General features: G+C 36.4%; 1 protein-coding gene across 1 annotated transcript in view; it reads left to right on the top strand.

The window, feature by feature from the left end:
* LOC131080032 (uncharacterized) overlaps positions 1 to 24,712 on the top strand; it is a 117,828-nt gene extending 93,116 nt beyond the window's left edge. Inside the window, exon 6 of the mRNA XM_058018128.2 lies at positions 24,148 to 24,712. Coding sequence (XP_057874111.2) covers positions 24,148 to 24,226 — 79 coding nt within the window. The 3' untranslated portion in view covers positions 24,227 to 24,712. The remainder of the gene's footprint in view (positions 1 to 24,147) is intronic.
* The last annotated feature ends 2,129 nt before the right edge of the window (positions 24,713 to 26,841 follow it).

Raw genomic sequence — 26,841 nt, 5'->3', positions numbered from 1 at the left:
TCCTCGTGAAAAATGGAATCAGTTTTATCCCTTGATATTATTGTGGGAATGTAATTTCTCCCAAACATTAACATTATTGCTAATTTTCTAGTCCTCATCCATTTCAATGGCAAGATTTGCTAAGTAGTTGAATGCTTCATTAGCTTCTCTGTAATTACGTTGATTAGTGAAGGAGTTGAGGGAATCGATATATCCAGGCCTATAATAATATATTGTTGATTTTCCTTTCTTTTAATTTTCACTTGCAGATTGAGTTAATAATGATCGTGGAAGTGCTTTTGATTTTGACATTCTTTAACCAAATTGGTGACATTTTTGGAGACACAACATTAGCACCTATGCTGCTACCTCATCACTTGTTCCTTCTGAGTTTCTTTGAGGTGGCAATGATTAAATTCCCATCTAAGTCTAGTGATACCACCAGCCCATGATAGTCGAAGATGTCCTCTAGATGATTTGTTGAAGTTGAGTTTGTCCTAGCCACTCGGGGGGAGGCTGCAGTTTGTGTCTTTTCTTAACTTATTTGTGGAACTTATGTCGCCAACCCCACGAAAGGGGGGTCCATTTGGGATGCTATTCCTACTTTAGTATAAATATATTTTATCTAAATAAAGAAGACTGTGCCTATTGACACAACAAACAAAAGTGTAGGAGAAGCTTTAAAAGCTGTGAATTAAAGGAATCCTGAGGCATTGAGTTAGTAGTAGAAAGGGAAGGAAACTTCTCTCCTATTAAGCAAAGAAGAATTTGTTAGTTTTAAGTGGTTTAAGAATCATGAAGATGGTTAGCAGTTAGCTAGCTATTGGTTTAAGATTGTTTCTCCTTGGTAATAGATTGAATTTTTCAATAAAATCCAGTCCAAAAAGTTGATGGAAATTGGGAAATTGTTGCCCAAATGATTTGAATCTGCAATTAACCCAATTTAGGAAAAGAGGTATAATGGAATTCACTAATCCCAATCCCAAACTCACAAGATTTGGTTAAGTCCACACCTGTTCAGGCTTTAAGCTTTGGATTTGGCTATGTACCATAAACAAGTTTCACATATATGGCCTATTTTATGAAACAAGGAACATTTGGGTTTGACTAGGTGTCTGCAAAATATATGCAAGATTGTAAGGTCTTTCTGAAATCCAAATGTTCTATATGAGATGCAGATCTAAATCAGAGATCTTAGATGGATTGGATGAACAATCGATTAAGATTAGAAGAAAGTACTAATTTACTTGCAAATTAGAAAATGGAACTACAAAATACAACACAGTGAATTTTAATGTTTTGAGTTCAAAATAACAATGAATTATTAGAATTGAAATAATGAATAAACTGCATTCATCACATTGATAAGAACTACTAAATGAGAACTGAAATCACAAACAACACAAAAAAGCAGTAAAGCAAACCTAAACTATCCACCAAACCTCATAGTTGGGCCCTTTCCTGATTAACCTGATGTGCGGAACACATACTCATTTCTTAAATAGGTACTTTGATATAATATAATAAATAAGTTTTTCAAAATAAATTCTTGAATTATTGTAGAGATACTAGTTTGAAGCTTTAGAATAATGTTACTACTTGCCTATGATCCTGAGAATATATAGACTCTAGTTCTTGTTATACCAAATTCCAAAACAAAATGCCACTTATATTATTCCTAAACAACAATTACAGCTACTCCTAAAACAGATTTGTCCTTTTTCTAACTTCAGCAAAGGTTGTTCTCCTTTGGCACCTATGCAACAAAGTTTCCGATGACCATTTAGATTGTTGTGAAACAAGTATAAATTCCTTGGAGCATCATGCACCCATCTTGGGATATTGTTATGGATAGCATGTGGATCTCGATCAGCATATTGCTCAACAAGAATAGTAATCTTGCACAGCAGTTGAAGCTAGACAGCTGAGCCACGTCACACATTTGTCTTGTGCAGCAGATTAGTTATTACAAATTTGTTGTCCTCAACAACTGTACCATACTGATGATTTATGCAGCAAAGGATGCTGGGTTGTGTGGCAAGGCAAATACTTTATGCAACAAAACAAACTGTTTCAGCCAAGTGTTGTATCTTGTACAACAACTCCAAAAACCTTTTGAAACACACAAAAAAGTAGCTGTGCATAAAATCTAGAACAAACCAGTATCAGAAATCAGTTTTATCTACAATAATTATAATATAAAACATAAATCACTTTAGGGTCATATTTATATGAAATGAATGAAAATGAGTTGGTTAAGTGGGTTTTCTGGATGCAAAAGCATTTTCAAGGATAGGTAAAAGATTTGCAATTGTAGAAGTTAGAAAAAGGACAAAATGCATTGCAATATGGGAATTCATATTGCAATGCATGTTGGATTCCAATGAATTTTGCATGTCTTTTATTTACTTGGACCACAAAGTAACCACTAGAACTGAATTTGTATTTAGAATCTAACATGTAGGAACATGGAATAAAAACATATAGTTATCTGGAGTAAGTACTTTTCCAAACTGGGTCATGGAAGTAAGTTGACTTGAATTCAATTGGACTGATCTCATTTACTAGTTAAAATGGCTAAGAAATGTATCTTGAAACATTTCCAGTATTCCTAATACAACAATTCAATAGAGAAATGGAATTGGCTGAAAACATAGAGGCATGACACTAAGACAAAGAAATTCATGGTGATTTGGACATCTAGGAGCCAATGGAAGCTATGGAAAATCAGCATATCTGACAAGTTCCTCCAAACTGAACTTGTCAAGAAACTGTCTCCAATTTAACACGCCCTACATCGGAAAGGACAAATGTATCAGTTTGTTTAATATTTAAGCCCACACATAAAAGCACAAAAAATAGACTCAAAAGTATCCAAGGTAGCTCAAATGCTTGGGACTCTATTCTTTTGAAGGCTAAGTGTCTTGGACTCTCTATTTGGTTCATTGATTGGATTTGGGTATATGTATACCCTTAGAGGAACATGTTACTCTTCTTGGTTGAGTGTTTAGATTTGTAGCATGTAAGTGTGGTATAGGAAAGTGTGTTGGAGCAAGTTGAAGAGCAAGGCAACTTAGGAGAACAATATTAATGATCTTGCAAGCCTCAAGGAGGCAATGGGCTTTCTATATTCTAGTGAGAGAGCAATAAGACGAGTTATAATAGTTAATCTCATGGAGTTTTTTAAAATGGATTTCTCTAGGGTAAATCCCTTGTTTTGAGCTTTGTTATGTGTGTTATTTTCTTGTTTTTTGTAGTGTAGTAGGTTTATATGCATGCTCCGACTTGGTTTCATGTGTTACCTCTTTTAGGATAGGGTAGATGAGTTGTTATGTTAGCTGATAGTCAGTATGGAATTAGAGACAAATGGTTGTAGGTGATGGTAATTGGCAATTTTCAATATTGATGCAAATTCATTTGTTTCTACTTGCAAGTCACTTTCTTTGGGTGTTTTCTAATTATCGCCAATTCCTTCGTTTCTATTTCATGGTAATAAAAACATGGAAACTGGTGTGATCAGAGGAGATGTTAATGACAAGCTTCATAGGACTACGTGATTAGGGATCTATTGCTTGTAGAAAGTAGCATTGCATGACTAGGTAGTTAGGGATAGCAAATAACACAAAATCATGTGATTAAAGGCATGGCATAAAGTAGCTAGGGTCACAATTGGAGCACTTAAAGGTGGCAAACATATCAAAATCATGTGAAACTGAGGTGAATGCTAGCTAGGTGACCTAAACCATGCAATTAGAGGATAAAATAAGTTGCAAAGATATTAGTTTCACATGTTAACTAGTTGGAGCACTAGTATGACAAAGGTTTTTTTGCAACATATGGAGAAATGGCTGTCAAAGCTTTCTGAATTGCATGAGAGGCATGCCTAAGGGTGAGAAGCACTAAACATTAGTGCAGTAAAATCATTGAGAGCTGCATGCAAATTCAAATCATGCCGCTAAAGTCTTTAAAGTCAGTAATAGTGTCTAAATCATGTAGCTAAAGTCTGAAATTGAGCAATAGTTTCTAAATTATGTGATAGAGATCTGCACTAGTCAAGCTAGCATTTGAAATCGCATTTGAAGAGTGCCTAACTTGAAGATGGAGACAATATTTTCTTTCAGAGTGCTTTTGCATCAAATGAGGATGAATAGTTTTGATATCCACATGTTTGCTCATTTTTAGAGTATATGCATAACCAACAGATTGTCCATTTCTAGCTTTTGGATGAATGAGAGGAAGGTGATTTCTGTCTAGAACTATCAAAACTAAACACTTATGATAATGTTGTTGAGAGTTTAAAAGCAACTTGGATTAAGTGATCCTTCAAAAATTAGACACATCACATCATTGCTATTCTCAATAGCCGAAACCTCAATGAATCAAGCATTGAGGTGTTGATCACTTGAGTGATATGCACATACAATCAGATTTTTGATATCTTATATTGTGAAGCTCTAGACATGCCTCTGTCAAAGCTGCAAGGGTTGAAATCTTTGAAGATCACTTTCACTCTATGGCTGATTTTCATGGCTTTTCAATTATTTAGGGTTTGAAGGAATCTATGCTAGGTTTTATGGACTTTTTATAACTTAGGGTTTCATTTTCAGTCATTCCAAGCCTTAAAAGACATCAATTTCAAACCACCAAGATGGTTTGGTAAATGCTCGTGGCAGTGGGGATTTCATCTCCAAGGAATTTACAAGTTTTAGAGCAACGAAATGCATCAAGATTTCAAAAGGTGCTCATGGGTCAAATTGTTATTTTTAGCTATCACTATGTCTTGGAGTGGTTATTTCTAGCCTTATATTTCTAGGCAAGGAGCTGAAGGTCGAGGTTAGCTCACTTTATTTTATTAGTTGTTTAGATCAGATTTGCTTTAAAATTTCTTTCTTTCCTACTTTTTTGTAGTTTTAAGCATTTGCACATTGAAACACTAATTTTTTTGGATAATCAATTATTATTTTCGATCCCTAAAATCTATGTTCTTGTAATCTTATAGATAAATACTTTTGAGCACAAGATAGAGAAGAGTGATAGATGCTATGGGTTATTCAAACTGGTTTATTGTGTAATTTTATTGATTAGATTGAAATTGAATGATAAGTTTCAAGCTTTGCATTGATGTGATTTATTCATTTAGTTTGTAACTTTGTGTGCAAACTAGCTATTTGGTCTTTGGAATCACGTATTATGTTGAATAGTTTTTATTTCTTTTATTTGCATCTGATTGTTGGTCTTTGTTTTAGATAGCAAGAAGGTGATGTTTGCATGTCTACATAGTTTTCTTTCATAATGTTTGAAAATGTCACTTACAAGACATGATTGTTATCGTTCTAGTGCTTGTATTTGAAGCAGAAACATAGGCAAGTATTCATTTTAGTGATGTAAAACCCCAGGACAATATTGTATATTGTTGATATCTATATATCTTGTCTATTGTTTTGTGTCTAGGTTCAAATTAGGCTTAGTCTATATCTTAAGGAGGTTGCTCTTTGAATTTGAAAGGAAGTTGATCCTGACACACTATTCCCTTTTGTGTTATTTTGCAAAAGACATTAAACTGCTAACAAGTTGTTCTACAGTTCTATGCATTATTTGAGCAACATGGAGGGCTTATATTAATAGAGTAGGAATATTCACACTATCTTAATCCACTTGTTCTCAATTGTTTACAACTTGTAGGAGCATAGAATAAATAATTTAATGCAAACGCAAACAAATAAAAGATAACTCAAGATACAACCTTGAGAAATTCATCGTGGAAAAATGCTAGAAATCTTAGATCTTCAAGTATGATAATTAAATTAATGTGCAATAAATAAAATTAAATAGAAACATTAAACAAAAATACAAAGTTTGTAGTGGAGAAAACTAGAAAGATAAAAAAAACCCTACAAACATCATTATAATGAGAAAACTTACAACAATGTTCAAACCGTTATAAATTCATAAGAACCCAGGATTTCAGAATCCCTTCCTCCAGTTCCCTCAAACAAAATCTCTCTTTGTGTAGTTATAGTGAATAATGAAATTTATAAAATACCCATTCTAGGAATTTTTAAATATAGGGTGAAAAGGTAAGTCACACTCATTTGGGAAGTTTTCAAACCTTTATAAGACATCTATTATTTCCAAAGTTCCATGGGGTTTGGGGACGTTTCCTTTGGGGGACGAGTCTCGGGGATGGGGGTACATGGGGCCTAATTTTGGGAACGTTGGGGGGACGGCGGGGGGGGGGGGGGGGTGGCGGCAGGAGACCGGTGCTGACATAATACATATAGTACTTGAAAAATTAGTTTTAAAAAGATAAAGATGTATAGCATAATAACTAGAGTCTAGTATTCAAATGACAAATGTTAGAATATCAAATATAAGCATTGGAACAAGAATTTTCAATTTTTTTTCATTTCATAATCATCTTAATCACTATCCAATGTTCATCAAAATTAGAATCAACTGATGAAGTTATCAAGATTCAACAATGTTCAAACTTCAAACTTCAAAAACAAAATGCTAAATAGTAAATAGCACTAGAAGTAGAGTCTAATGACTCTAATCATCCCCAAGCTCCTCGCCAAACTCGTCAATGTCCTCATCACTTGAACTGCTGGACCCCAAATTCTCAAGCTCATCTATACCAATACCAACCAATCCTGTCTCTTTAGCATCATCATCAATTTGTGCTGGCTCTTCTGGCTCTACATCTCATCTGGCTGCTAGAATCTCCTTGTACGTAGATGTGTTGCGGTCAATGAGACGCAACGCACTATGTACCGCCACAAGCTTCTCCGCCTCCTAGTAGTAAGCATATTCCTCTTAACGGAGTGGATGAAGCTGTAAGTAGACCAATTTCTCTCAGCAGTAGAAGAACTAGAGACTTGGGACAGCAAACAAATGGCTAGAGTAGTTATCAAAGATTTAGGCCCATGCATGGTCCACCACAACTTGGGGTCCTCTTGTGACATAATCTCGAGATCTATCTTCTCTGCCTTTGAATATCCCCATAGAGTGGCAAATTTTGTCCACTCAGTACGAATTTGGCTAGCCTCTGTAGGAGTATACATTTTGTCAACTGCACTAATGAAACCATCTTTCACCTCAAGATCCTCTATAAGTGTAACTTTGCGTGGCCTTGGCACATACCACTTCGGGTTCAATGCATAGGCAGCCATGTGTAAGGGAGTGTTGAGCTTCTCCCATCTATGATGAATGATAGGCTGAATATGCTCATTGTAGAATTGCAATGTAGTGTCTTTCTCCTGCACAACAACCTTCATTTGACCAAGCATAGAATCAATGCACTCATACACCTCTCCTAGGGATGGTGCATTAGAATCCCCAAATCTAATAACTGTGAAGACTGGAGCAATGATGGAGACAATATATTTGTCATCCGTCCAAAAGAGATCATTCTTCACCACCTCCTTCACCCTCAACCCCTGTTGTGTCTTCGACTCAGGCCACCTATTTCATTCTGCTGTCATAACCATTAGTTGCAATGGTTCTTGCAACTCAAGCATCCTGTCCAAGAGAATAAAGGATGATGCATACTGAGTCTCTACAGGTTTTAGGAATTCCTTCTTGGAGAAGGTCCTAAAGAGTGCATGTGAAGTATGATGGTTGTAGATACACATCTGCACATCTCTAGCATCACTAACAGTTGATTTGATCCACTGGATTTAACCCATGTCCTTGAGTGCATTATTCATGGCATGCACACAACAAGGAGTCCACCAAATATGTCTATAGGCTGCCTCAATCATCTTCCCTGTTGCTTTACACACATGGGCCACATCTGTCACTACCTGCACCACATTTTGTGGCCCAACCTCCTCTATAGCATCCTTGAGGATCTGGAACTGAAAATGAGCATCTTTGGTATGCCCTGAACAATCAATAGCCCTAAGGAAATAAGGCCTGTTGTAGATGTAACCATGATATTGATGAGTGGACGATGCCTAATGTCTGTCCACCCATCCATGACTATGTTGCAACCACTTGTGACCCAAGTTCTCTTCATTTTCTCCATCAAAATATTAATCTTGTAATAGTTTTGATCCAAGATTGTTGTCCTCAATTTAGTCTCACCAGGTGGCACATATGATGGTCCTACCCTTATTATCTTTGCCATAGCTTCTTTATAATAAGGAGAGCGGGTCACATGAAATGGAATGACATTGGCAAAGAAGAGTTTGCCAATGGCATCATCTGCCTCATCTTTTGCTTGCACATTAAATAAATCAGCCAATGGTTGTGAAGATGAACTAGCCATCTTACGTTTACCCCTAGCCTCTGATGCCCTTGAACTGGATGGAATTGGTGGCCTTTGAGTTTGCAAACTAGAAGAAGAAACTGCAGAAACCTGATAAGCCCTACTCTTGTGTGGCAAAGTACATGACGTAGGCACTTAATCTTCATTGCAGCCCCATAACTTCAACATTTCAGCCCTGTACTTCAAGTTTTTATTCACCTTCTGGCATACTCCTACACCTTTGCCTTGAACAAGAAGGAAATGAGCATTAGTTCTAGTAATGCTGCCAAACCATTCAAGATTACACAAGTTGCACTTCCACTTTTTAGTGCCCCCAACTATCCTAGGTTGTGCTGGTACCTTATATGCGAATTGTTTTAAGGGTGATTTTGGATCAAAGGGACCCTTGGCCCATTTTTTGAGGATTTCAGAAGGGCAATTGAAATTTCCACTCCCAATAGAACTTGTTTCAGTTTGACTTGCCCGCACTTCTTCTGTGCTAGGTTCATCGGATGATTCATTTTCACTATGAATCTCAACATCCATATCTTCACTCATGGTGTTAGAGCTTATTTTGACAGTGATAATGATGCTGCAACAAACAATGTTTAAAATAAAACTCGGAAAATTTTCAAGCAAACTATTTTTTTTTATTTTCCAAAGAACATAGAAATGTTTGTAAAACTAGATTTAAATTTTTTGTTTGCTTGAAGTTGAATATTAATGATGGTGATTATTAACATTCAACTTCAAGCAAACAAAAGAATTTCAGTTTCTAAGTTTTTTTTTCTAAATTTTTCTGTTACTAATGGCTGCAACTTGGTTCTTGAATCAAAACATTTGACCCATTAACAAATTTTATTTTTAAGGAATTAAGAATGGCAAATTCCTACCTTGAATCTTGAAGCAAGAATGAAGAAGTTTCCTCTAATTCTCTTCCAAGCTTGCTGATTCAACTTGTAGTCCACCTCCCTGGTTTCCAAGCTAGAGCAAATCAGATGTTTTAAGCTTTTTTGTTGTTACAAATGACCGAAATGAGACTAGATGTCTCTTTTATGAACTTTGTATCATTTTAGGGTTACATTTACCAAGGCAAAAATATGTTTTTCTATTTTAAAAACACCTTTTTTTTCCTTGCCGCCATGGGAGACGCCTAGGCGTCTCTTTCCCTATTGAGGGACGTCTAGGCATCCAAGAGACGTCCATACGTCTCTTCGTGGCGTCTCTTTTGGGAGAGACGTCTCTCCCGCACACTAAGACAAAAGAAACGTCTCTCCGTGGCTGGGAGACGTGGCAGCGGTGGAGGGGCAGCAGAGAGACGTTTTGGACGCGTCTCCCCGTCTCGGAAACACTTGGTTTTTTGGGGGAGACACGTCCTCGTGGAATACTAATAAACTAGTTAATTTTGAAGATAATTCTTTTCATATTAATTAATTAAATCTCTTATACTATGTCATGCATATTTATATTATTATGTCAACACCTTATAGTTAGAGCCTTATAAATGTTATTTATGACCACTAACATTAAATGTGATCCCCTAAGAAACATTATCCTTTGAGACTCCCCTTAATATTTATAGGGGGTGTATGTTTTAAATTTAGTTTATTTTAAAATGAGAAGATGAAGTTCCTTAGTAATGTAGAACTTAATAGAGATGAAATTAGTGTTACCCAGAAACGCATTTCCACCCTAAAGGCACATGTTTCAGAAACAGAAACGGTTTCTGCTACGGGGGAACGACCGAAAATGTTTCCAAGCCGTCCCCAATCAAGCAAAATTTTCGGAAACGTAGAAACAGTCAACTATATAGTCGGAGACCGTTGACCATCCCTCGAATGCTAGGGACGACTAAGCCGTCCCTCGACCGTCCTGGGGATGGGCGGCCGTTTCTGATGGGAGGAGGGATCAAAAAAAAGTTTTTTTATAAAAAATATTTTTAATATTGAAATGGTAAACCTAAATACAAATATCTAAAGCGATTCCATTATGATTAGACTTAGCCGAGTGAACTTAGTGAAGTGATTCTATCTCGAAGGGAAGCAGCTAGTCACCTTTTTTGTATCTTTGCTCTCTTCTTTTCAATAAGACAATGCATTGAGGTCTACGAATTTTTTTACCTTCCATTATTTAATATTTATACCATGAAATTCATATAGTTTTAAAAACTTTGAAGATTTCTAATAAAAAAGTCATTTTCAGATTTTCTTAAATGTTATTATGTTGCTATGATGAATGTTATTGTGTTACAATGTTATATAAATATATAATTCATGAATATATTTTAAATTTCAGATTTCCATATATATATATATAGCTGTCCCCTGCCGCCTCGTCCCCCGGAAAAAAAAAAAAAAAACCGTCTTGGAAACCCGTTTCCCTGTCCCCTCATACCCCCGTCCTTGAAACTTGGGGTAACATAGGATAAAATATATGCCAAGGTGAAAATCATGTATTCCAAAGTACTTGATAAATACTTTTTCACAATTTAAATCCTAGTTTTCTTAATGATGCTTAGAAAGAGGTCAGATAAAGTTTCTTATTAGAGCCTAGACCTCTAAAAACAACTTCCCTCCAAAGATGTTTACATAATGGTTGTAGGTCTTATATATAAGACAATTCCTTTAGGTTTAACCAATGCTTGTAGGCTTGCAAGTGCCAAGTCAGGTCTCATAAGTAACATAATGCTCTACAAGGAAGAGGAAATATAGATAAAGAGATTGCATAATGCTTGTAAGTCTTGCACATAATGCAATAGTTGATCATTAGGAGGTTTCATTAGCATGCACACACCTGCCTCAATTACAACTCCAACGTTGTTTTGTATGTAGAGAGTTTTACACTACACAGGTTTTGTAAATGTGGCTATTGGGATTTAAGCTTAGGTCTCCACGATCATTAGTGGTTGCTAGAATTTAAGTCTAGATCTCCATAACAATAACATAGAATATGTTTATCATCCAATCGTTAGTTTAATAAAAGTAGAGAGTAATTTCACCTTTGAGAACTTCTTTTGAATGAAGTATGCATGGACTTGAATGTGCTTTGTTCTTTGATGTTCAACAAGTCATTTTGCAAGAGAAATACAACTTTGGCTATCACACAACAAGATGGTACCTTCATTGTTGAGCCCCCAAATTATTTCTTTAGCCACATTGATTTCTATGCTACTATTTTTGTTGCACTTCTATATTGTGCCTTTGGAATAAAAGAGCCACAAGATGTTTACTTTTTATTGCTTCATGTAATTGCACCTACACCATATTTTGAAGACATGGCCTAAGATATATTTTGTATCAGTATGATCATTGGTATAGTTAGTATCACAATAATCAAATGAATTTTTATTTTTGGTGTAGGAATAATAAAAGACCATAATTAATTGCACCTTGATATACTTTTAATGTTCTATTTGCCATTTTCCAATGATTAACATAAGGATCTTGCGTAAATCTAAATGTAATGCCTACTATATAGGTAATATTTGGTCTAAATATGGTTAGGTACAACAAAATTCTTACAAGGTAGGATTGCTCTTTTCACTTGATGGTTTTAGGGTTAGTACCAACTTTAATAGATATAACAACTAGTTTAGAATCCATCATATTACATTTTTGTGGTAAATTATGTACATACTTTGCTTGAGATACTAGAATAGAATGTCAGTTCTAGAAAATAGCCATTCCTAAGAAATGATAGAGAAGTCCCAAATTAGTCATCTCAAATGATTTGACTTTTGTACTAATGGATTAGAGAGTTAATATTGTTATTCCATGGGGATGCATCCACACCCAACCATTTGTGCCCCCACAAAAAAATGACATTTTCCAAGACAAGGATACATCTATATGGTAGGCTACCAAGTAAACACCCTTCATTGTGCCCTCATTGCCACCACACCCTAAACACTCAAAATTGGATATAAATGTAGTCCTCATCATTTAGACTCATTAGATTCTTCAACTTCACTATTAGTTTTCTAAAGAATAAATATTTGGTTATAAATGTTGAAACAATCGGGACTTGGTGTTGGAGAAAACATAGTGATCAAATTATGAAAATGCATGAGCCACGAAGGTCCGTGTGGTCTCTAGTCGATGCCCCTTGAATCTATTGGGGAGCCCCCAAACCCTCCAACAACCACTAGTCCCCCACCATCCCCAAATAAAGGTCATAGATCCCGCCATCCTCAAAATCAATCCTCTTGCTCCTCTGCCCCTCGATTTTGAAACTCTGTGGAACTATGGTTAAGAGCTAAGACTACGTGTAATAATTCAACTATCCACATATAACAAAATTATCCTAGTAATCTGATCATTTCCAATAATTTTGGCAGAATAAAACATAAAGCAAATCCAAGAGATTGAAGGGAGCTATCAATATTTGCACACAAAACTCCATGACCTTGTTGATGACCCTACAAAGATTTTCTAAGTTTACTACATAGATTTATTTGTTTGGTTGTTTAAAACTTCTTGTTGGGTCATACAAATTTTCTCTTGAAAATTACCATTTAGCAATGGATTTTTTAGATCCATATGGTGCATCTCCCAAGCATTTTGGGCTGCTAAGGCAAAAGCAATCTAATGGTACTCATTCTGGCCACAAGAGCAAAGGTTTTATCATAATTCAAACAATGTTGCTAATGGACATTTCTTTTTGAGGGTTGAACAAGATCCCACGTTTTGTTCCTATTTAGAGCATTATACTTAAATTGCATTGTATCCTTCCATTTCTTATCTCATCTATGTAATGAAATAACTTGAACAAAAGAAGAATATAATCGAAAAATGCTATAAATGCTTGATAATAATAAATTACTTTAGGGGGGCAAACTTCCAAAAAACTTCAATAAGAACATAATTCACAATATGATGATAATTAATTAACCACTACAAGATAATCACAAGTTAGAGGATTGTTTCTTGGAGAACTTCACACCGAGCAAAATAAAAACCATAGATGAACATCAAGTGTGAGATTCTATTGATAATGTACATTTACAATGTGTGATGAACCCTTGCTGGTTCAACTCTTCAACCTGCTGTAATTTGTAGATCTTCTTTGTAATTTTGATTATTAAGATGGTCTTTCAAAAATAGACAGAAGTTGCAGAAGAGGGTTTCTTTAATTTGCAACACATTGAAATAATACATGAATTTAATCAACTGAAACAATAAATTGGAGAATTTAGAAGCATACCCGTAGGTTCTTAGCCAATTTATTGAAATGAAAGATTAAATCAGCAACTTACAAAGTTCTGATTTTTATTCTGAAACAATTCAGATCTGCTCTCATTTAATACTAAGACACCCAAACAGTGGAAGATGGCGCCAATAAATGAGCAAGCTGTGTGTTTGGGAAAAGAAGCCTCCAAACCACAAAATAATTAACAACAAAACAATAAATAGGGAAACCTACAACAAATCTGCCTTGTAAGAAGCCAAATCTACCCCAATTCAATTCAATTTGACTTCTGAATGAAGCCAACCAAGCTGCAACAATTCGATTGATCTTTCACAATCTCAAAGCTACTGAATTCTGAAGAATGCATGCTCTCCAAAACAGGTCCAAACCCTAGCCGCCATAGCCAAGTGCTCAGAAGAAATGTCAAATGCTCAATATCAATGAATGAGGTTTAATTTCCATCTTGGCTGCCTAAATACCCAAAAAGTGCGGTTTTTGGCAATTAGGGATTTAAAAATTATAACTTGCTTTTAGGGTTTCCAACTTAACCCTAAAAGCAACGCCTAGCTTAGGAGATATTAAATTTTCACTTAAATAAATTTAAGTGATGCACTTTGTGATTTTATATTAATATTTCATTAATTTCATTAAAATATTAATTGCTTGTGGAACCACTTAAAAATTCATATCTCTCTCATTATTGCTCGGAAACTAAATCTGTCAGAAGCTAGGGCCACAGTTCGCCATGCCAATGAAAATAGGACCATGTCTATTTTTAGCAATTTTTCCCTAAAAATTAGGAAATCCTCATAAAGTGTCAGAAACTTATGAAACGAAGACGAGAATTGAACTCAACATTGAACTAGAACAAATAGATAGACCACTCCTCAATATACTGCATTATTGACCCCTTTATCCATACCCTGTTAGCCTACAATGGTCCAAAAATAGGCTAACTCCTCAAACCCAAGTCCCTGACTAGGATGAGGACATTACAGTCCGCCCTCCCAAAATTTGCTTGTCCTCAAGCAAACTCAATGTTGGATGCTGTAAAATGCTATCACACTCCCAAGTAGCATCCTCTATCGGCAGATTCGTCCATTTAATAAAAAATTCCCTGATGACACTTCTCCGCAAATGACGCTCTTTGAACTCCAAAATGGCCTAAGGTAGTAGCACTAACTTCCCCTCATCATCTAAGGGTGGTAAAACTGCAGAAGGAACTATCTGTTGACCCAATGCCTTCTTAAGGCGTGACACATTGAACACATTATGAACTTTACTAACAACCGGTAAATCTAACTCATAAGCCACCTGGCCAACTCGCTTGGAAATCCTGAAAGGACCATAGTAATGTGGCTTGAGTTTCTCTGAGCCCTTCGTCCTAAGAGAGGACTGTCTATAGGGCTGTAGCATCAAATACACCATATCCCCGATCTCAAAAGATCGCTCAAGCCTCCTTTGATCAGCATATTGCTTTTGCTGATTTTGAGCCTTCTGAATATTATCACAAAGTGCTCTCATAATATCCTAGTTCTCCTGTAGCAGATTCCCAACACTCGATACTCTGCAATCGCTCATCAATAAATTCAGAAAACTAGGAGCATCATATCCATACAAAGCTCTGAAAGGTGTCATTTGAATAGTCATGTGATGAGTGGAATTATAACAATACTCGCACAAATGTAACCACTTCACCCAAGCCTGCTGCTGCTTTGAGATGTAGTTCCGTAGGTATCCCTCCACCCACTTGTTCACAATCTTTGTTTGTCCATCAGTCTAGGGGTGGTAACTGGTGCTCGGAGTGAGCTTTGTCCCGCAAAGTCTGAATAACTCTTGCCAGAAGTGACCCATGAACCTGCTGTCCGTATCACTGACAATACTTTGAGGTAAACCGTGCAATCTAAATACCTCACGAAAGAAAAGATCAGCCACTTGACCAGCGGAATAAGTAGTCGTGATCGGAAAAAAATGTGCATACTTAGTTAACCGATCAACCACCACATAGATGTTGTCTCTCCCTTGAGCTTTTGGCAAGCCCGTAATAAAGTCCATAGACACGCATTCCCACTTCCTGTCAGGAATAGGAAGTGGCTGAAGTAACCCCGCATGGAAGTTGTGCTCCTGCTTGTTCTGTTGGCAAACAGAACACTCTCTGATGTACTGAAGAACATCAGACTTGAGACCCTTCCAAGAGAATCTCTCCCATACCTGCCTAAAGGTCTTAAAGTACTCGGGATGTCCAGCCATAGGTGAATCATGGAAAGTCCTCAATACTATGCACTTCACCTCAGAACCTGGGACTAAAAATATCCTCTCTTTGTAAATGACGAGGTCATCCACAAGAGAGTACCTGTTGTCTTGTACTGTTCCATCAATAATACTAGATGCCCATAGATTCTTGGCATACTCTGCTATAATCAAGTGTTTTCAATCTTCGTACACAGCTGCCATGGAGCTCAATTGGGGGCGGCGAGATAAAGCATCAATAACAATGTTCTGAGTCCCTTTGACATAGGAGATGTCAAAATCATAAGACTGTAACTTGCTAACCCACTTCTGTTGACTCTCATTTAGATCCCACTGTCCAAGAAAATGCTTCAAACTATTATGATCAGTTTTGACACAAAACTTGCTGCCAACTAAATATTGCCTGAACTTGGCCATTGCATGCATGATGGCCAACATTTCCTTATCATAAATACTATAGCTCCTCTCTGGACCCCGAAGCTTCCTACTCTCATAAGCTATAGGGTGACGATGCTGCATAATTACTGCACCAATACCCTCTCCACATGCATCACAATGAAGCTCAAAAGGTTTGGTGAAATCGGGTAAAGCAAGAACTAGAGATGTAGTCATCAATTGCTTGAACTTCTCAAAACACTCCTGTGCGAGAGGTGTCCAAAGAAATGCACCATTCTTGGTCAAATCAGTGAGTGGTGCAGCATGCCATGAAAAACCACTAACAAACCGACGGTAGAAGGCACATAAACCAACAAATCCCCTGAGTTGCATCAAGGTCTCAAGCGTAGGCCAATCAACAATGGCATGAACCTTATCAGGATCCATGCGAACTCCCTCTTTGCTGATTATGTGACCCAAATACAAAAGTTCTGCCATCCCCAATGCACACTTGGACTCTTTGGCGTAAAAGGACTCCTTGTCAAGTATGCCTAAAACAGTATCCAAGTGAACCAAGTGCTCCTCCCAAGTTCTACTGTAAACCAAAATGTCATCAAAGAAAACCAGAACAAATCTCCTCAACTGAGACTGGAAGACCTTGTTCATGGTGGACTGAAAGGTAGCTGGTGCGTTGGTCAACCCAAAAGGCATAACCAAAAACTCAGTGTGTCCACAATGACATCTAAATGCAGTCTTCTCAATATCCTCCTCCCTGATACTGATCTGATGATAACCTGTTCTTAAGTCAATCTTGGAGAGGTAACAAGCTCCGTGAAGCTCATCTAACAACTCATCAAGGCGAGGAATGGGATACCTGTTCTTTATAGTCTTTTTATTCAGCATACGATAATCAATGCACATTCTGTTTGTACCATCTTTCTTCTTCACCAAAACAACTGATGAAGCGAAAGGAGATTTACTCGGCCTTATGTGTCCCATTGCTAGAAGTTCTTTGATAGTTTTCTCAATTTCATCTTTCAACCGCTTGGGGTGCCGGTAAGGTGTAATCATAATGGGTTTGGTGCCCTTTTCAAGCTCAATAATGTGTTCTATGCCTCTATCAGGAGGCCTACTAGGAGGTATGTCACTAAACACCTTTGTATGCTTAACTCTAAGCTCCTGGATATCTGAATGGTAAGGTGTTTTATGCTGCTCCTCATAAGTAGGCATTAGTTTACACTTTGCTGCCCAATCCACCATGTCATGCTTGACAAGTCTCTCCATTCTTTTAAGAGTGATTAATTTCAAGTTGTTGGCTTTGATAGCTTTAAGAACATGAATAGTCCCATCAACCCTGAATTTCATCTCCATATCTCTGAGGTTGAGTGTGAATTCACCTATGGCATGAAGCCACGTCATGCCAAGAACCACGTCCGTGTTTCCCATGTTAACCACATAAAAGTCAGCTTTGAATTCATAATTATTGAGTTTCATGGGTTAGTTTGAAATCATTCTATCACAAGTCAGCACATTACGATCAGCAACTTTCACCCTTATGCCTTCAAACTCTTGAGTTTGAATCCCACGCTTCTCCACCAACTGTGCATCTATGAAATTATGAGTTGCACTTGTATCAAGTAGAGAAATGACTCTTTGACCAGCCAAGAGTCCACGCAACCTAAAAGAACCTTCTCCTTGCATGCTAGACATATGAGCTTCCCGTAGATCGAATTCTCCTTCATTTTCAACTTCCTTTTCTGAATTTTCAGTATCGGAATCATTCTGATCAGCTTGCTGGTCCGTGTTATCAGTCATGTTTTCTCCCTCATAAAACCACTCCATATTTCTATTTTGACCCTTAGGCTTAAGGGGACAATCATGGTTTTGATCATAAGGGCCCTTACAATGAAAACACAACCTTCTCCTACGCAAATCATTGAGTGTTTCCCTATCCAAAGGCATTGTAAACTTCTTCCCTTGGTCCACATTTTCTGACCTCTTTTGATCAGACTTGCTGTCATTAAATGATGAGAATGGTTTTGAGTTGTTTGGAGTGAACTTACTATGAGGAGCGGTAAGTTCCATGCTCCGTGCCTTCCTCATGGCTTCTTGCAAGGTAGGGGGATCAAAAGCCTTAATCCAACCTTTCATAGGCTCATAAAGACCTTCAACAAAAAGAATGACCAACCTTCTCTCTGAAATGTTAGTTACCATAACTGAAAGCTTCTGAAATTCACTAATATAAGATTCCAAGCTGCCCATTTGTTTCAGCTGAGCTAAATCCCTAAAATACAACTTTGGATCTCTTTTATCAAAACGCTCAACCAATCTGTCAATGAATTCTTGGTCTGTAGTAATAAGGTCATGATGCAAAGTCACCATCCCATGGTGCCACCAATCATGGGCTACCCCATCCAAATGCAAAGCTGCAAACTTAATAGCATCTTCTTCTGACATAGGACATAGGTTCAGGAAGGTATCCAACTTGCTAATCCAAGCTTTGGCTGTAACACTACCACTACCATCAAAAGTAGAAAGTATGAGCTTGTTGATTGCATATTTGAGATCATTAGTTTTGTTCCAAGGTTTCCTGTCATTCCAATTCCACTTCTTGTTGTGCTCCCTCTTTTGACTCATAAACATGTCAAAGTTAAGATGTTCCTTAACTCTTGGTGGTAATGCATCCCATTCATCATGAAGTGTGGTTACGTTAACCGTAAAGGCCACCTCATCTTCCTCCTCAACCACGTCCTCTTCTTCAGGTCCATTTCTAACAAAGGTTGGGCGTGTAGGCCTATCATAGGTGTGTGTGGGAGTCACTCTTGCCCTTGGGCGACCAGCAACACTACCATTTTCCTCCTGGTTCTGATTATGCCCCCTTGGCATAGTGATCTGTTGTATGGCTGCAGTCAACTGCTGCAACACATTTGCCACTTGTCGCTGCCCTGTTACTAAACCCCTCATAATAACTCCGGCATCTTGGTCCTCATTGTTCACAGCCTCTCTGCGTGGCTCACCACCATTCCTGTCCCCCATAATTTCCAAGGGTATTTCTTTAGTTTGATTAGGATCACCCTGTAAATCAGGTCTCCTACGTGTGTAATACTTGTGAGGCCCAGTCTGTTGTTGATGCATAAAAAATTCTAACCCTCCAGGAAGGCGGGATCAAAGCTCTGATACCACTGTGATGAATCCTTGCTGGTTCAACTCTTCAACCTGCTGTAATTTGTAGATCTTCTTTGTAATTTTGATTATTAAGATGGTCTTTCAGAAATAGACGTAAGTTGCAGAAGAGGGTTTCTTTAATTTGCAACACATATTGAAATAATACATGAATTTAATCAACTGAAACAATAAATTGGAGAATTTAGAAGCATACCCATAGGTCCTTAGCCAATTTATTGAAATGAAAGATTAAATCAGCAACTTACAAAGTTCTGATTTTTATTTTGAAACAATTCAGATCTGCTCTCATTTAATACTAAGACACCCAAACAGTGGAAGATGGCGCCAATAAATGAGCAAGCTGTGTGTTTGGGAAAAGAAGCCTCCAAACCACAAAAGAATTAACAACAAAACAATAAATAGGGAAACCTACAACAAATTTGCCTTGTAAGAAGCCAAATCTACCCCAATTCAATTCAATTTGACTTCTAAATGAAGTCAACCAAGCTGCAACAATTCGATTGATCTTTCACAATCTCGAAGCTACTGAATTCTGAAGAATGCACGCTCTCCAAAATAGGTCCAAACCCTAGCCGCCATAGCCAAGTGCTCAGAAGAAATGTCAAATGCTCAATATCAATGAATGAGGTTTAATTTCCATCTTGGCTGCCTAAATACCCCAAAAGTGCGATTTTTGGCAATTAGGGATTTAAAAATTATAACTTGCTTTTAGGGTTTCCAACTTAACCCTAAAAGCAACGCCTAGCTTAGGAGAGATTAAATTTTCACTTAAATAAAAGTGATGCACTTTGTGATTTTATATTAATATTTCATTAAAATATTAATTGCTTGTGGAAACACTTAAAAATTCATATCCCTCTCATTATTGCTCGGAAACTGAATCTGTCAGAAGCTAGGGCCACAGTTCGCCATGCCAATGAAAATAGGACCATGTCTATTTTTAGCAATTTTTCCCTAAAAATGAGGAAATCCTCATAAAGTGTCAGAAATTGATGAAACGAAGACCAGAATTGAACTCAACACTGAACTAGAACAAATAGACAGACCACTCCTCAAGATACTGCATTACTGACCCCTTTATCCATACCCTGTTAGCCTACAAGGGTCCAAAAATAGGCTAACTCCTCAAACCCAAGTCCCTGACTAGGATGGGGACATCACACAATGTGACTAAGTTATCTTTATAACAACTTATTTACCATTTACGAAACACATTAACCTTTATCACTCCCAAAACTAATTATTTTACCATCCAAAATAAAAAGGAGTTGTATTTAAAACATAACGCACCTTACGGTTCATGGTCTTCTTCACACATTCAGTTGAGACTTCTGTGTGAAGCATGGCATTGGCAAGGCATGGTATAGTCCACGTGGGTCTCCCACATGCAGATTTTTGTCTTAACATGCAAATTTTGATCTAACTACTTCCTGCCTTTAAAGAATGACGAGGATTGGGGCTATAGTAGATGTTTTTGGCTTTTCACACCTTCACATGCCTATTGTATCTTCCATGCAAGCTCTTCCCAGTTTACAACACCCTTTATTTGTGAGCCTCTAGATTGCTGTGCAAGGGCAGGAGACTTCAATATTTATGGCTGCATCTTCTAGCAGGGCTTTGATATTCCCATGACATTTCTAAGATTGTACAAGGATTTTTTGTAGGGACGGTTTGCAACAAAAAAGCATAACTTTGATTACATTGTTCTCCTCTTGTGGCAGTTTCATTGGGAATGATGAAGACTTCATAAGAATAGATTCAATTTAGAGTGCTTTGATATCAGATTAAAAAGGCAGAGCACAGAGAATGCTGAAAAATAAACCAAACCATGATTGAACAACAAATAACATTGATAATATGTATTAAAGTTCATCATGATGATTTTATATTAATATGCATTTACGTATAAAACCTATGGTTTCCCATACTAATTCTCCACATGGCTAACTCTCATAAATCTAACATTTGTTTTATTTCTAAACTAACAATTATTTTTTATATTTGATTATCTAACTTATATTTACTATACTAAAATGTAATATTCCAACAATATCAAGACAATTTTTGTTGGTGTATACTCGAGTTTTTATTACCATTTTAATTTGCACCTTCCAATACAACAAAAAGTGGAACATGTAAATATAAACCATTCTTTGATTAGGAGGAGCTCTCTTGTAACAAAAAAACTCAACCAAATCCTAGAACCTAAGGAAATGATCTCTAGTTTTTGAAAACATGGGCACGTAAAATTTTGGGGCTTTTGAACAAACATTGCAAACAAAAGAAGAAATTGCCTATCTTTTTAGTTTTTGAGTGAGGGCACAAGGCTAATCAACTTTGCTACTAACGATGAGAGATTTTTAATAACTTTGCTAAGTCAAATCATATCTTTTAGTGTTTTGTAATTCACAAACTTATCAAGCCGATTCTTAAACCACAAGATGCATGAGAAAGTAATCAAAGTGCAGAAACTTAAAATGAACAACCACGCAACCATAACACCAAAATTTTTACATGGAAACCCGGAAAGTGAAAAACCACTGTGGGATTGAGTACCCACAATATTATTATACTATGGCCAGTAGTAAAACAATATTACCAAAATGGAATGCACTTGCATTCAGGCACACTGCTCAATTACAAAAGGGGCTACAATCCGGAGGAAGGCTCACTGCCTTACAAGCTATTACAAAATGATTACAATAGTATCTGAATTGAAGTGTAGCATCTATATATGCCAGAGTACAGTTCTGGTTAGACTCTGATTGTCTCCTCCAAGTGATCTGTCATTTTGCTCTGTAACACTGCTCTATCACATACCGGAGCAACAAAATCTTCACTTAACTTACAAACTCGCTCACACAGACTCCCTTGGCTTGTCACAACTTACAAAACGATCAACCAAATCAATCTATTATATCCGTATTAACAAAAAGAATCATTCACTAAAGAATCGTTCACTTAGTCAGCTTCCAAAAACCACATAACACGCAACATGAAACGTGTTACATCAAGTCGGCTCAATCCAATCACAAATCCAAATGCGGACCAAAACAAGATGATAAAATACTTCCCATAAGTCAGCCCAATCACCTCAAACACGAAACTGATCACCGAAATTATCCCAACAAATCCGCAACACACGTTACTCCAAAATAGCTCTGCCCTAACCGAAATACCGGATACTAGAGCTCTAAACTAGCACACAATTCAACACCGGATATCAGGATCATGAAGTAATATGTCTCAAACCTTGAATCAACTGCCTTGATCACTGCAACCCAAAATGCATCACCAAAATCAAGATATGCACCATGATCTCATGCTCTACCGGTAACTGTGTTCCACCTTCTAGACTTATGCCTTATGAACAAAATGACTTCCGGTAAACCAATTCTATGTACATCGAATGTGATCTACAAAATGAGTTGCCATCAATGACAACCCTTGAACATCTGTCATGCACCAATCTCTACCGGAATCATTGGAATAGTGTCTCTTGCCAACAATGAATAGTTTGCTTCTGCACAAAGGGAGCTTAATACATGATTTGGTTTGCAAATTTAATACTAAAACAAGAATCTTCAAATAGATTCTTAATAAGAAAAAGAATCTCTACAAATAAACCTTTTAGAAGATCATCTAAAAGTGGGTAGCAAGCTAAGTGGGCTAAAGGGCAACTCTACGATTAAGCACACTTGAGCGGGTGTAGTATGGGGCTGGGTGACCTCTTGAGAAGTCTTGATGCTTCACCCTTGTAAACGTCACCTAGATGCAATGAATGCTAAGTGGACTAGTCATGCTCAGCAGAGATGGGTTTTTGTGAACCATTACTCATGAAATATGGGTTAATGCATTCGACTCAAAAAACATGTAGTCAAAAAATTGATAAAATATCACATAATTTGAAAAACATAACCTACTTGATAGATTATCTAAAATAGAATGTCTACAAATAGATCTTTCTGAAGTATTCTCTTAAAGTAACTACCTCCCAAAATAGTGTTAGAGTAGAAATAGCATGGGCTATAAATAGCAATAAAAAAAAGATTTCCTAGAGTATGATTTTGTTCTAAATTGTGTTAATATCGATATTTTGATGCATTCAAACACGCATATTTCCCACCTCATCTTGAATCTTAAAAGTGGTATTTGCAGAAATTTATCTTTTTCAATTAACAATAGATTAATAGTCTACATGTGTGCTTCCTTGATAGTGAAAATCCAAACATCTTCGGTGCCTCTAAAATTCTATTGAACTTTTTTATGCAATGAGAGTAGGTATGTTCACACTAAATGTATCATAAATGCATACTAATGATTCACCGTCTTATAAAAGGTACTGTAATAATTTGTTTAAAACTTTATTGTAAATAAATATTACCTAAAGCTCATACAAAGATTTACAAAAACATAAACGGAGGGTGATATAGAGTATGGAACAATATTGAAGTGAATATAGATGTTTCATATCATATAGTTTTGCCATTCAAGAAATATCAAAATTAGAATATAAATTTTCACCTATATCGTTTCCAGATCATTTATTAAATAATTAACTTCCAAATATCTTAGGTGCCTCTAAACTCTCATTGAACTTTCTACATGCAATGAGAGTAGGTATGTTCACGCTACATGTATCATAAATACATACTAATGATTCTCCGTCTTGTGAAAGGTAGTCTAATAATTTGTTTAAAACTTTATTGTATATAAATATTACCTAAAGATTATACAAAGATTTACAAAAACATGAATCAAGGGTGGTATAAAGAGTGGAATAATATTGAAGTGAATAATAGATGTTTCATATCATATAATTTTGTCACTCAACAAATCTCAAAGCTAGATATAAATTTTCAACTATATTGTTTCCAGATCATCTAATAAATATTTGTCTTGTGACTCGTCTACTGCAGCACTCAATTTTGGGAGCTATACAAAACACATTTTCATAAACAAGTTATGCTTGGCAAGCTGCAGCTTTGTTTGTACTAAGGGCCTCTCTAGCTCAAAATTGCAACCGCCTGTGTGGGGATCAATAACCTCAGAAGTGCAGTACTATATACGAATTAGTCATATTGAGATTTGACTGGATGCTTAGGAAGAAGAATAGATATTTCTTATCAAAGTTTCTTTTCATGGTACATCACATTTTCATGTCTCTTCCTTGATCAAATATTTTCAAAATTCGAGAAGGCTACAGTCTCGAACACATTTCAGGGAGATTTATTGCAGTTACTTTGCTTAAATCTTAGGTTGCTATTGGGATTCATTATTTTTTATGTATAAATCATAGATCATAGGTCGTTATTTGAGCTTCATTATTTTTTGTAGCAACATGGTAAGTGCACAAGCAACTACCTTTCTATGTGAATGCATTTCAGAAAATATAACCATTGAACTGTTGAGCTTTAGTTTGTTATGGTTGCTTTTTCAGTTCATATGAAGGCAATTCAAATATTCCACACCATTTTTCGCATACCTCGTATCAGCTTCCGGAACATGAAATTCTTAGGTTTGAGTACTGACATATTTCAAACTACTGCATTTAGAACATTTTGTATCCTTTCTATTGTTTTTAATGCTATATTCTTGGTATTCATGAGCTACTCACTCTTATTGTATTGAATCAGATCAATAATACTGCATTTTCACAATTCTAATGCTTTGGACATAATTGCAAATGCCTTTAGACATGAAAATACACTAGGATAAACTTGCACGAACTTATTAGGAATTAGTGCATAATATAGGTTAATAAATAACATGCTATTCTTAATTTTTTTTAAATTTACTAATTAATTGTTGGTTGGTAGTGTAGGTAGTTCGAAGTTGAAAGGTTTTATAAAGCCGTTGAAATGTAATAATGTTGTGTCAAATATGAATGATTGATTTCTTATTGCAGCCTTTCGCTCCTCTTTCTGTCTATTTTTCATCTGGTATTAAAGCAAGGTTTTTGGACCTCTCCATACGCGTTCTATTTTCTCATCCTTCCTTTTGCAAAGTGGTTTATACAATGGCAGTGTAGTGATGACCATTTGCAACAACCATCATTTTGCCTTCCCACCATTGCATTTTGTCAAGAGCTATGTAGTGCAAATATGTTTAATCAATAATAAATTAATATTTTAATGTTAATTTATTAATTAGATGTTAGTAATTATTTTTTAGTTGTTGGTTAGTTTAGGTAAATTGGAAGTTAAAAGGCTTTATAAAGCCTTTGAAATATAATAATGTAAAGTCAAAGTTGAACCTTGGAAGCACTTTCCTTAATGTGTTTTTAGGATTTGTTATCTTCATAGAGCTTTGCCAAACTATTAACTATGTTAATGACTAATGGGCAACTTTTGTGACACTTTAATGTAATCAAATTTTATTCCAAATAACTTATAACCAAGACCAAAGATTAATGATTTTTGTCTCAACCAAAAATCAAATGTTTCTAAATGAATTGAAATGCTTGCATGAGCTTCCGGGAGATAGGGTCATCAACAAACTTTGGTTTGATGGATTCAAATTTTAAGAATGACATGTTTAAAATTTTGCGAACAATTGGTTCCAATTAAGGACAAGGACCTTTGGGATACAAAATGAACTCCAAATCTTTAAACTTTGAACATTGACTTACCATTGGGCCAAGGTCAAAAGTTTTTAGACAACACAACAAAAAGATAATAAGAGACTTTGACCCAACAAAAATGCAATATCAAATTAACATCCTTACTGATAAGTGCGTGCTTTGCAAATTTGAATTTTGAGGGCCTTCATGGGTTTGGTGGCTATGGGTTTGTTTGGGGGTCCCCCCTCGAGATCCCCCATTCAAGTTGGTTACTTATGTAGGCTCTGGTGCTCTTCCTGTCAAAAATAAGGCATTGACTTCTAGATCAAAGTGGGGTTAGGAAAGGGGCCTGTCTCCCCTTCCTATGGTCTTGATTCTTTCTTTGTTGAGGATTTGGTGTCTTATGTGGGCAAGCTGGTTGGATCAAAATCACCTCAAATGGGTAGGTTAGAGGTTTGGTTGCTATCCTTAAGGTTTTTGTTTTAGAGATGACTTGGTGGTTTTAGTCTTAGATGATTTGCTCGATGAAGTAATTGTAGGACTTGAATTGATGTTGTCGGTAAGTTTTTGTCCTTAAGACCAAACATTGACCAAGTGAGGAAATGAACTAATGATGTATGGAAGTTGAAAGGTAGTGTTAATGTCAATGCTATGGCAACTGGTCTTTTCTTATTGAGTTTTGTGGTCAAAAAAGACTTGATTAAGGTCTTAATTGGTGGGCGTTGGGCTTTTGATAAAAGTTTTAATAACTTCTTGTTTTTTTTAAGTGGAAGCTAGGGTTTAATCTCTTTGTTGATCTTGGTTTTGTGACGTCAACCTAGGTGTGGCTTTCAGGTTTTCCTTTAGAGTTTTGGAAATATAGGATTTTTCAAGGTATAGCTAACTCTTTCAAATACCTGCTTGTGGATAAAGTTACCCAATAGAAATGAAGATTGATTTTTGTTAGGATTTGTGTTGATGTGGTTGTAAACATGGTGTTGCTTTCTACTATTACCCAAAAAACCTATTTTGGTTTGTGGGCTCACACTTTGGAATATGAGAATGCTAGGGC

This window comes from Cryptomeria japonica, chromosome 3, assembly GCF_030272615.1.
Source record: "Cryptomeria japonica chromosome 3, Sugi_1.0, whole genome shotgun sequence".
Lineage (NCBI taxonomy): Eukaryota > Viridiplantae > Streptophyta > Pinopsida > Cupressales > Cupressaceae > Cryptomeria > Cryptomeria japonica.
This window is presented reverse-complemented; position numbering and strand designations above follow the sequence as displayed.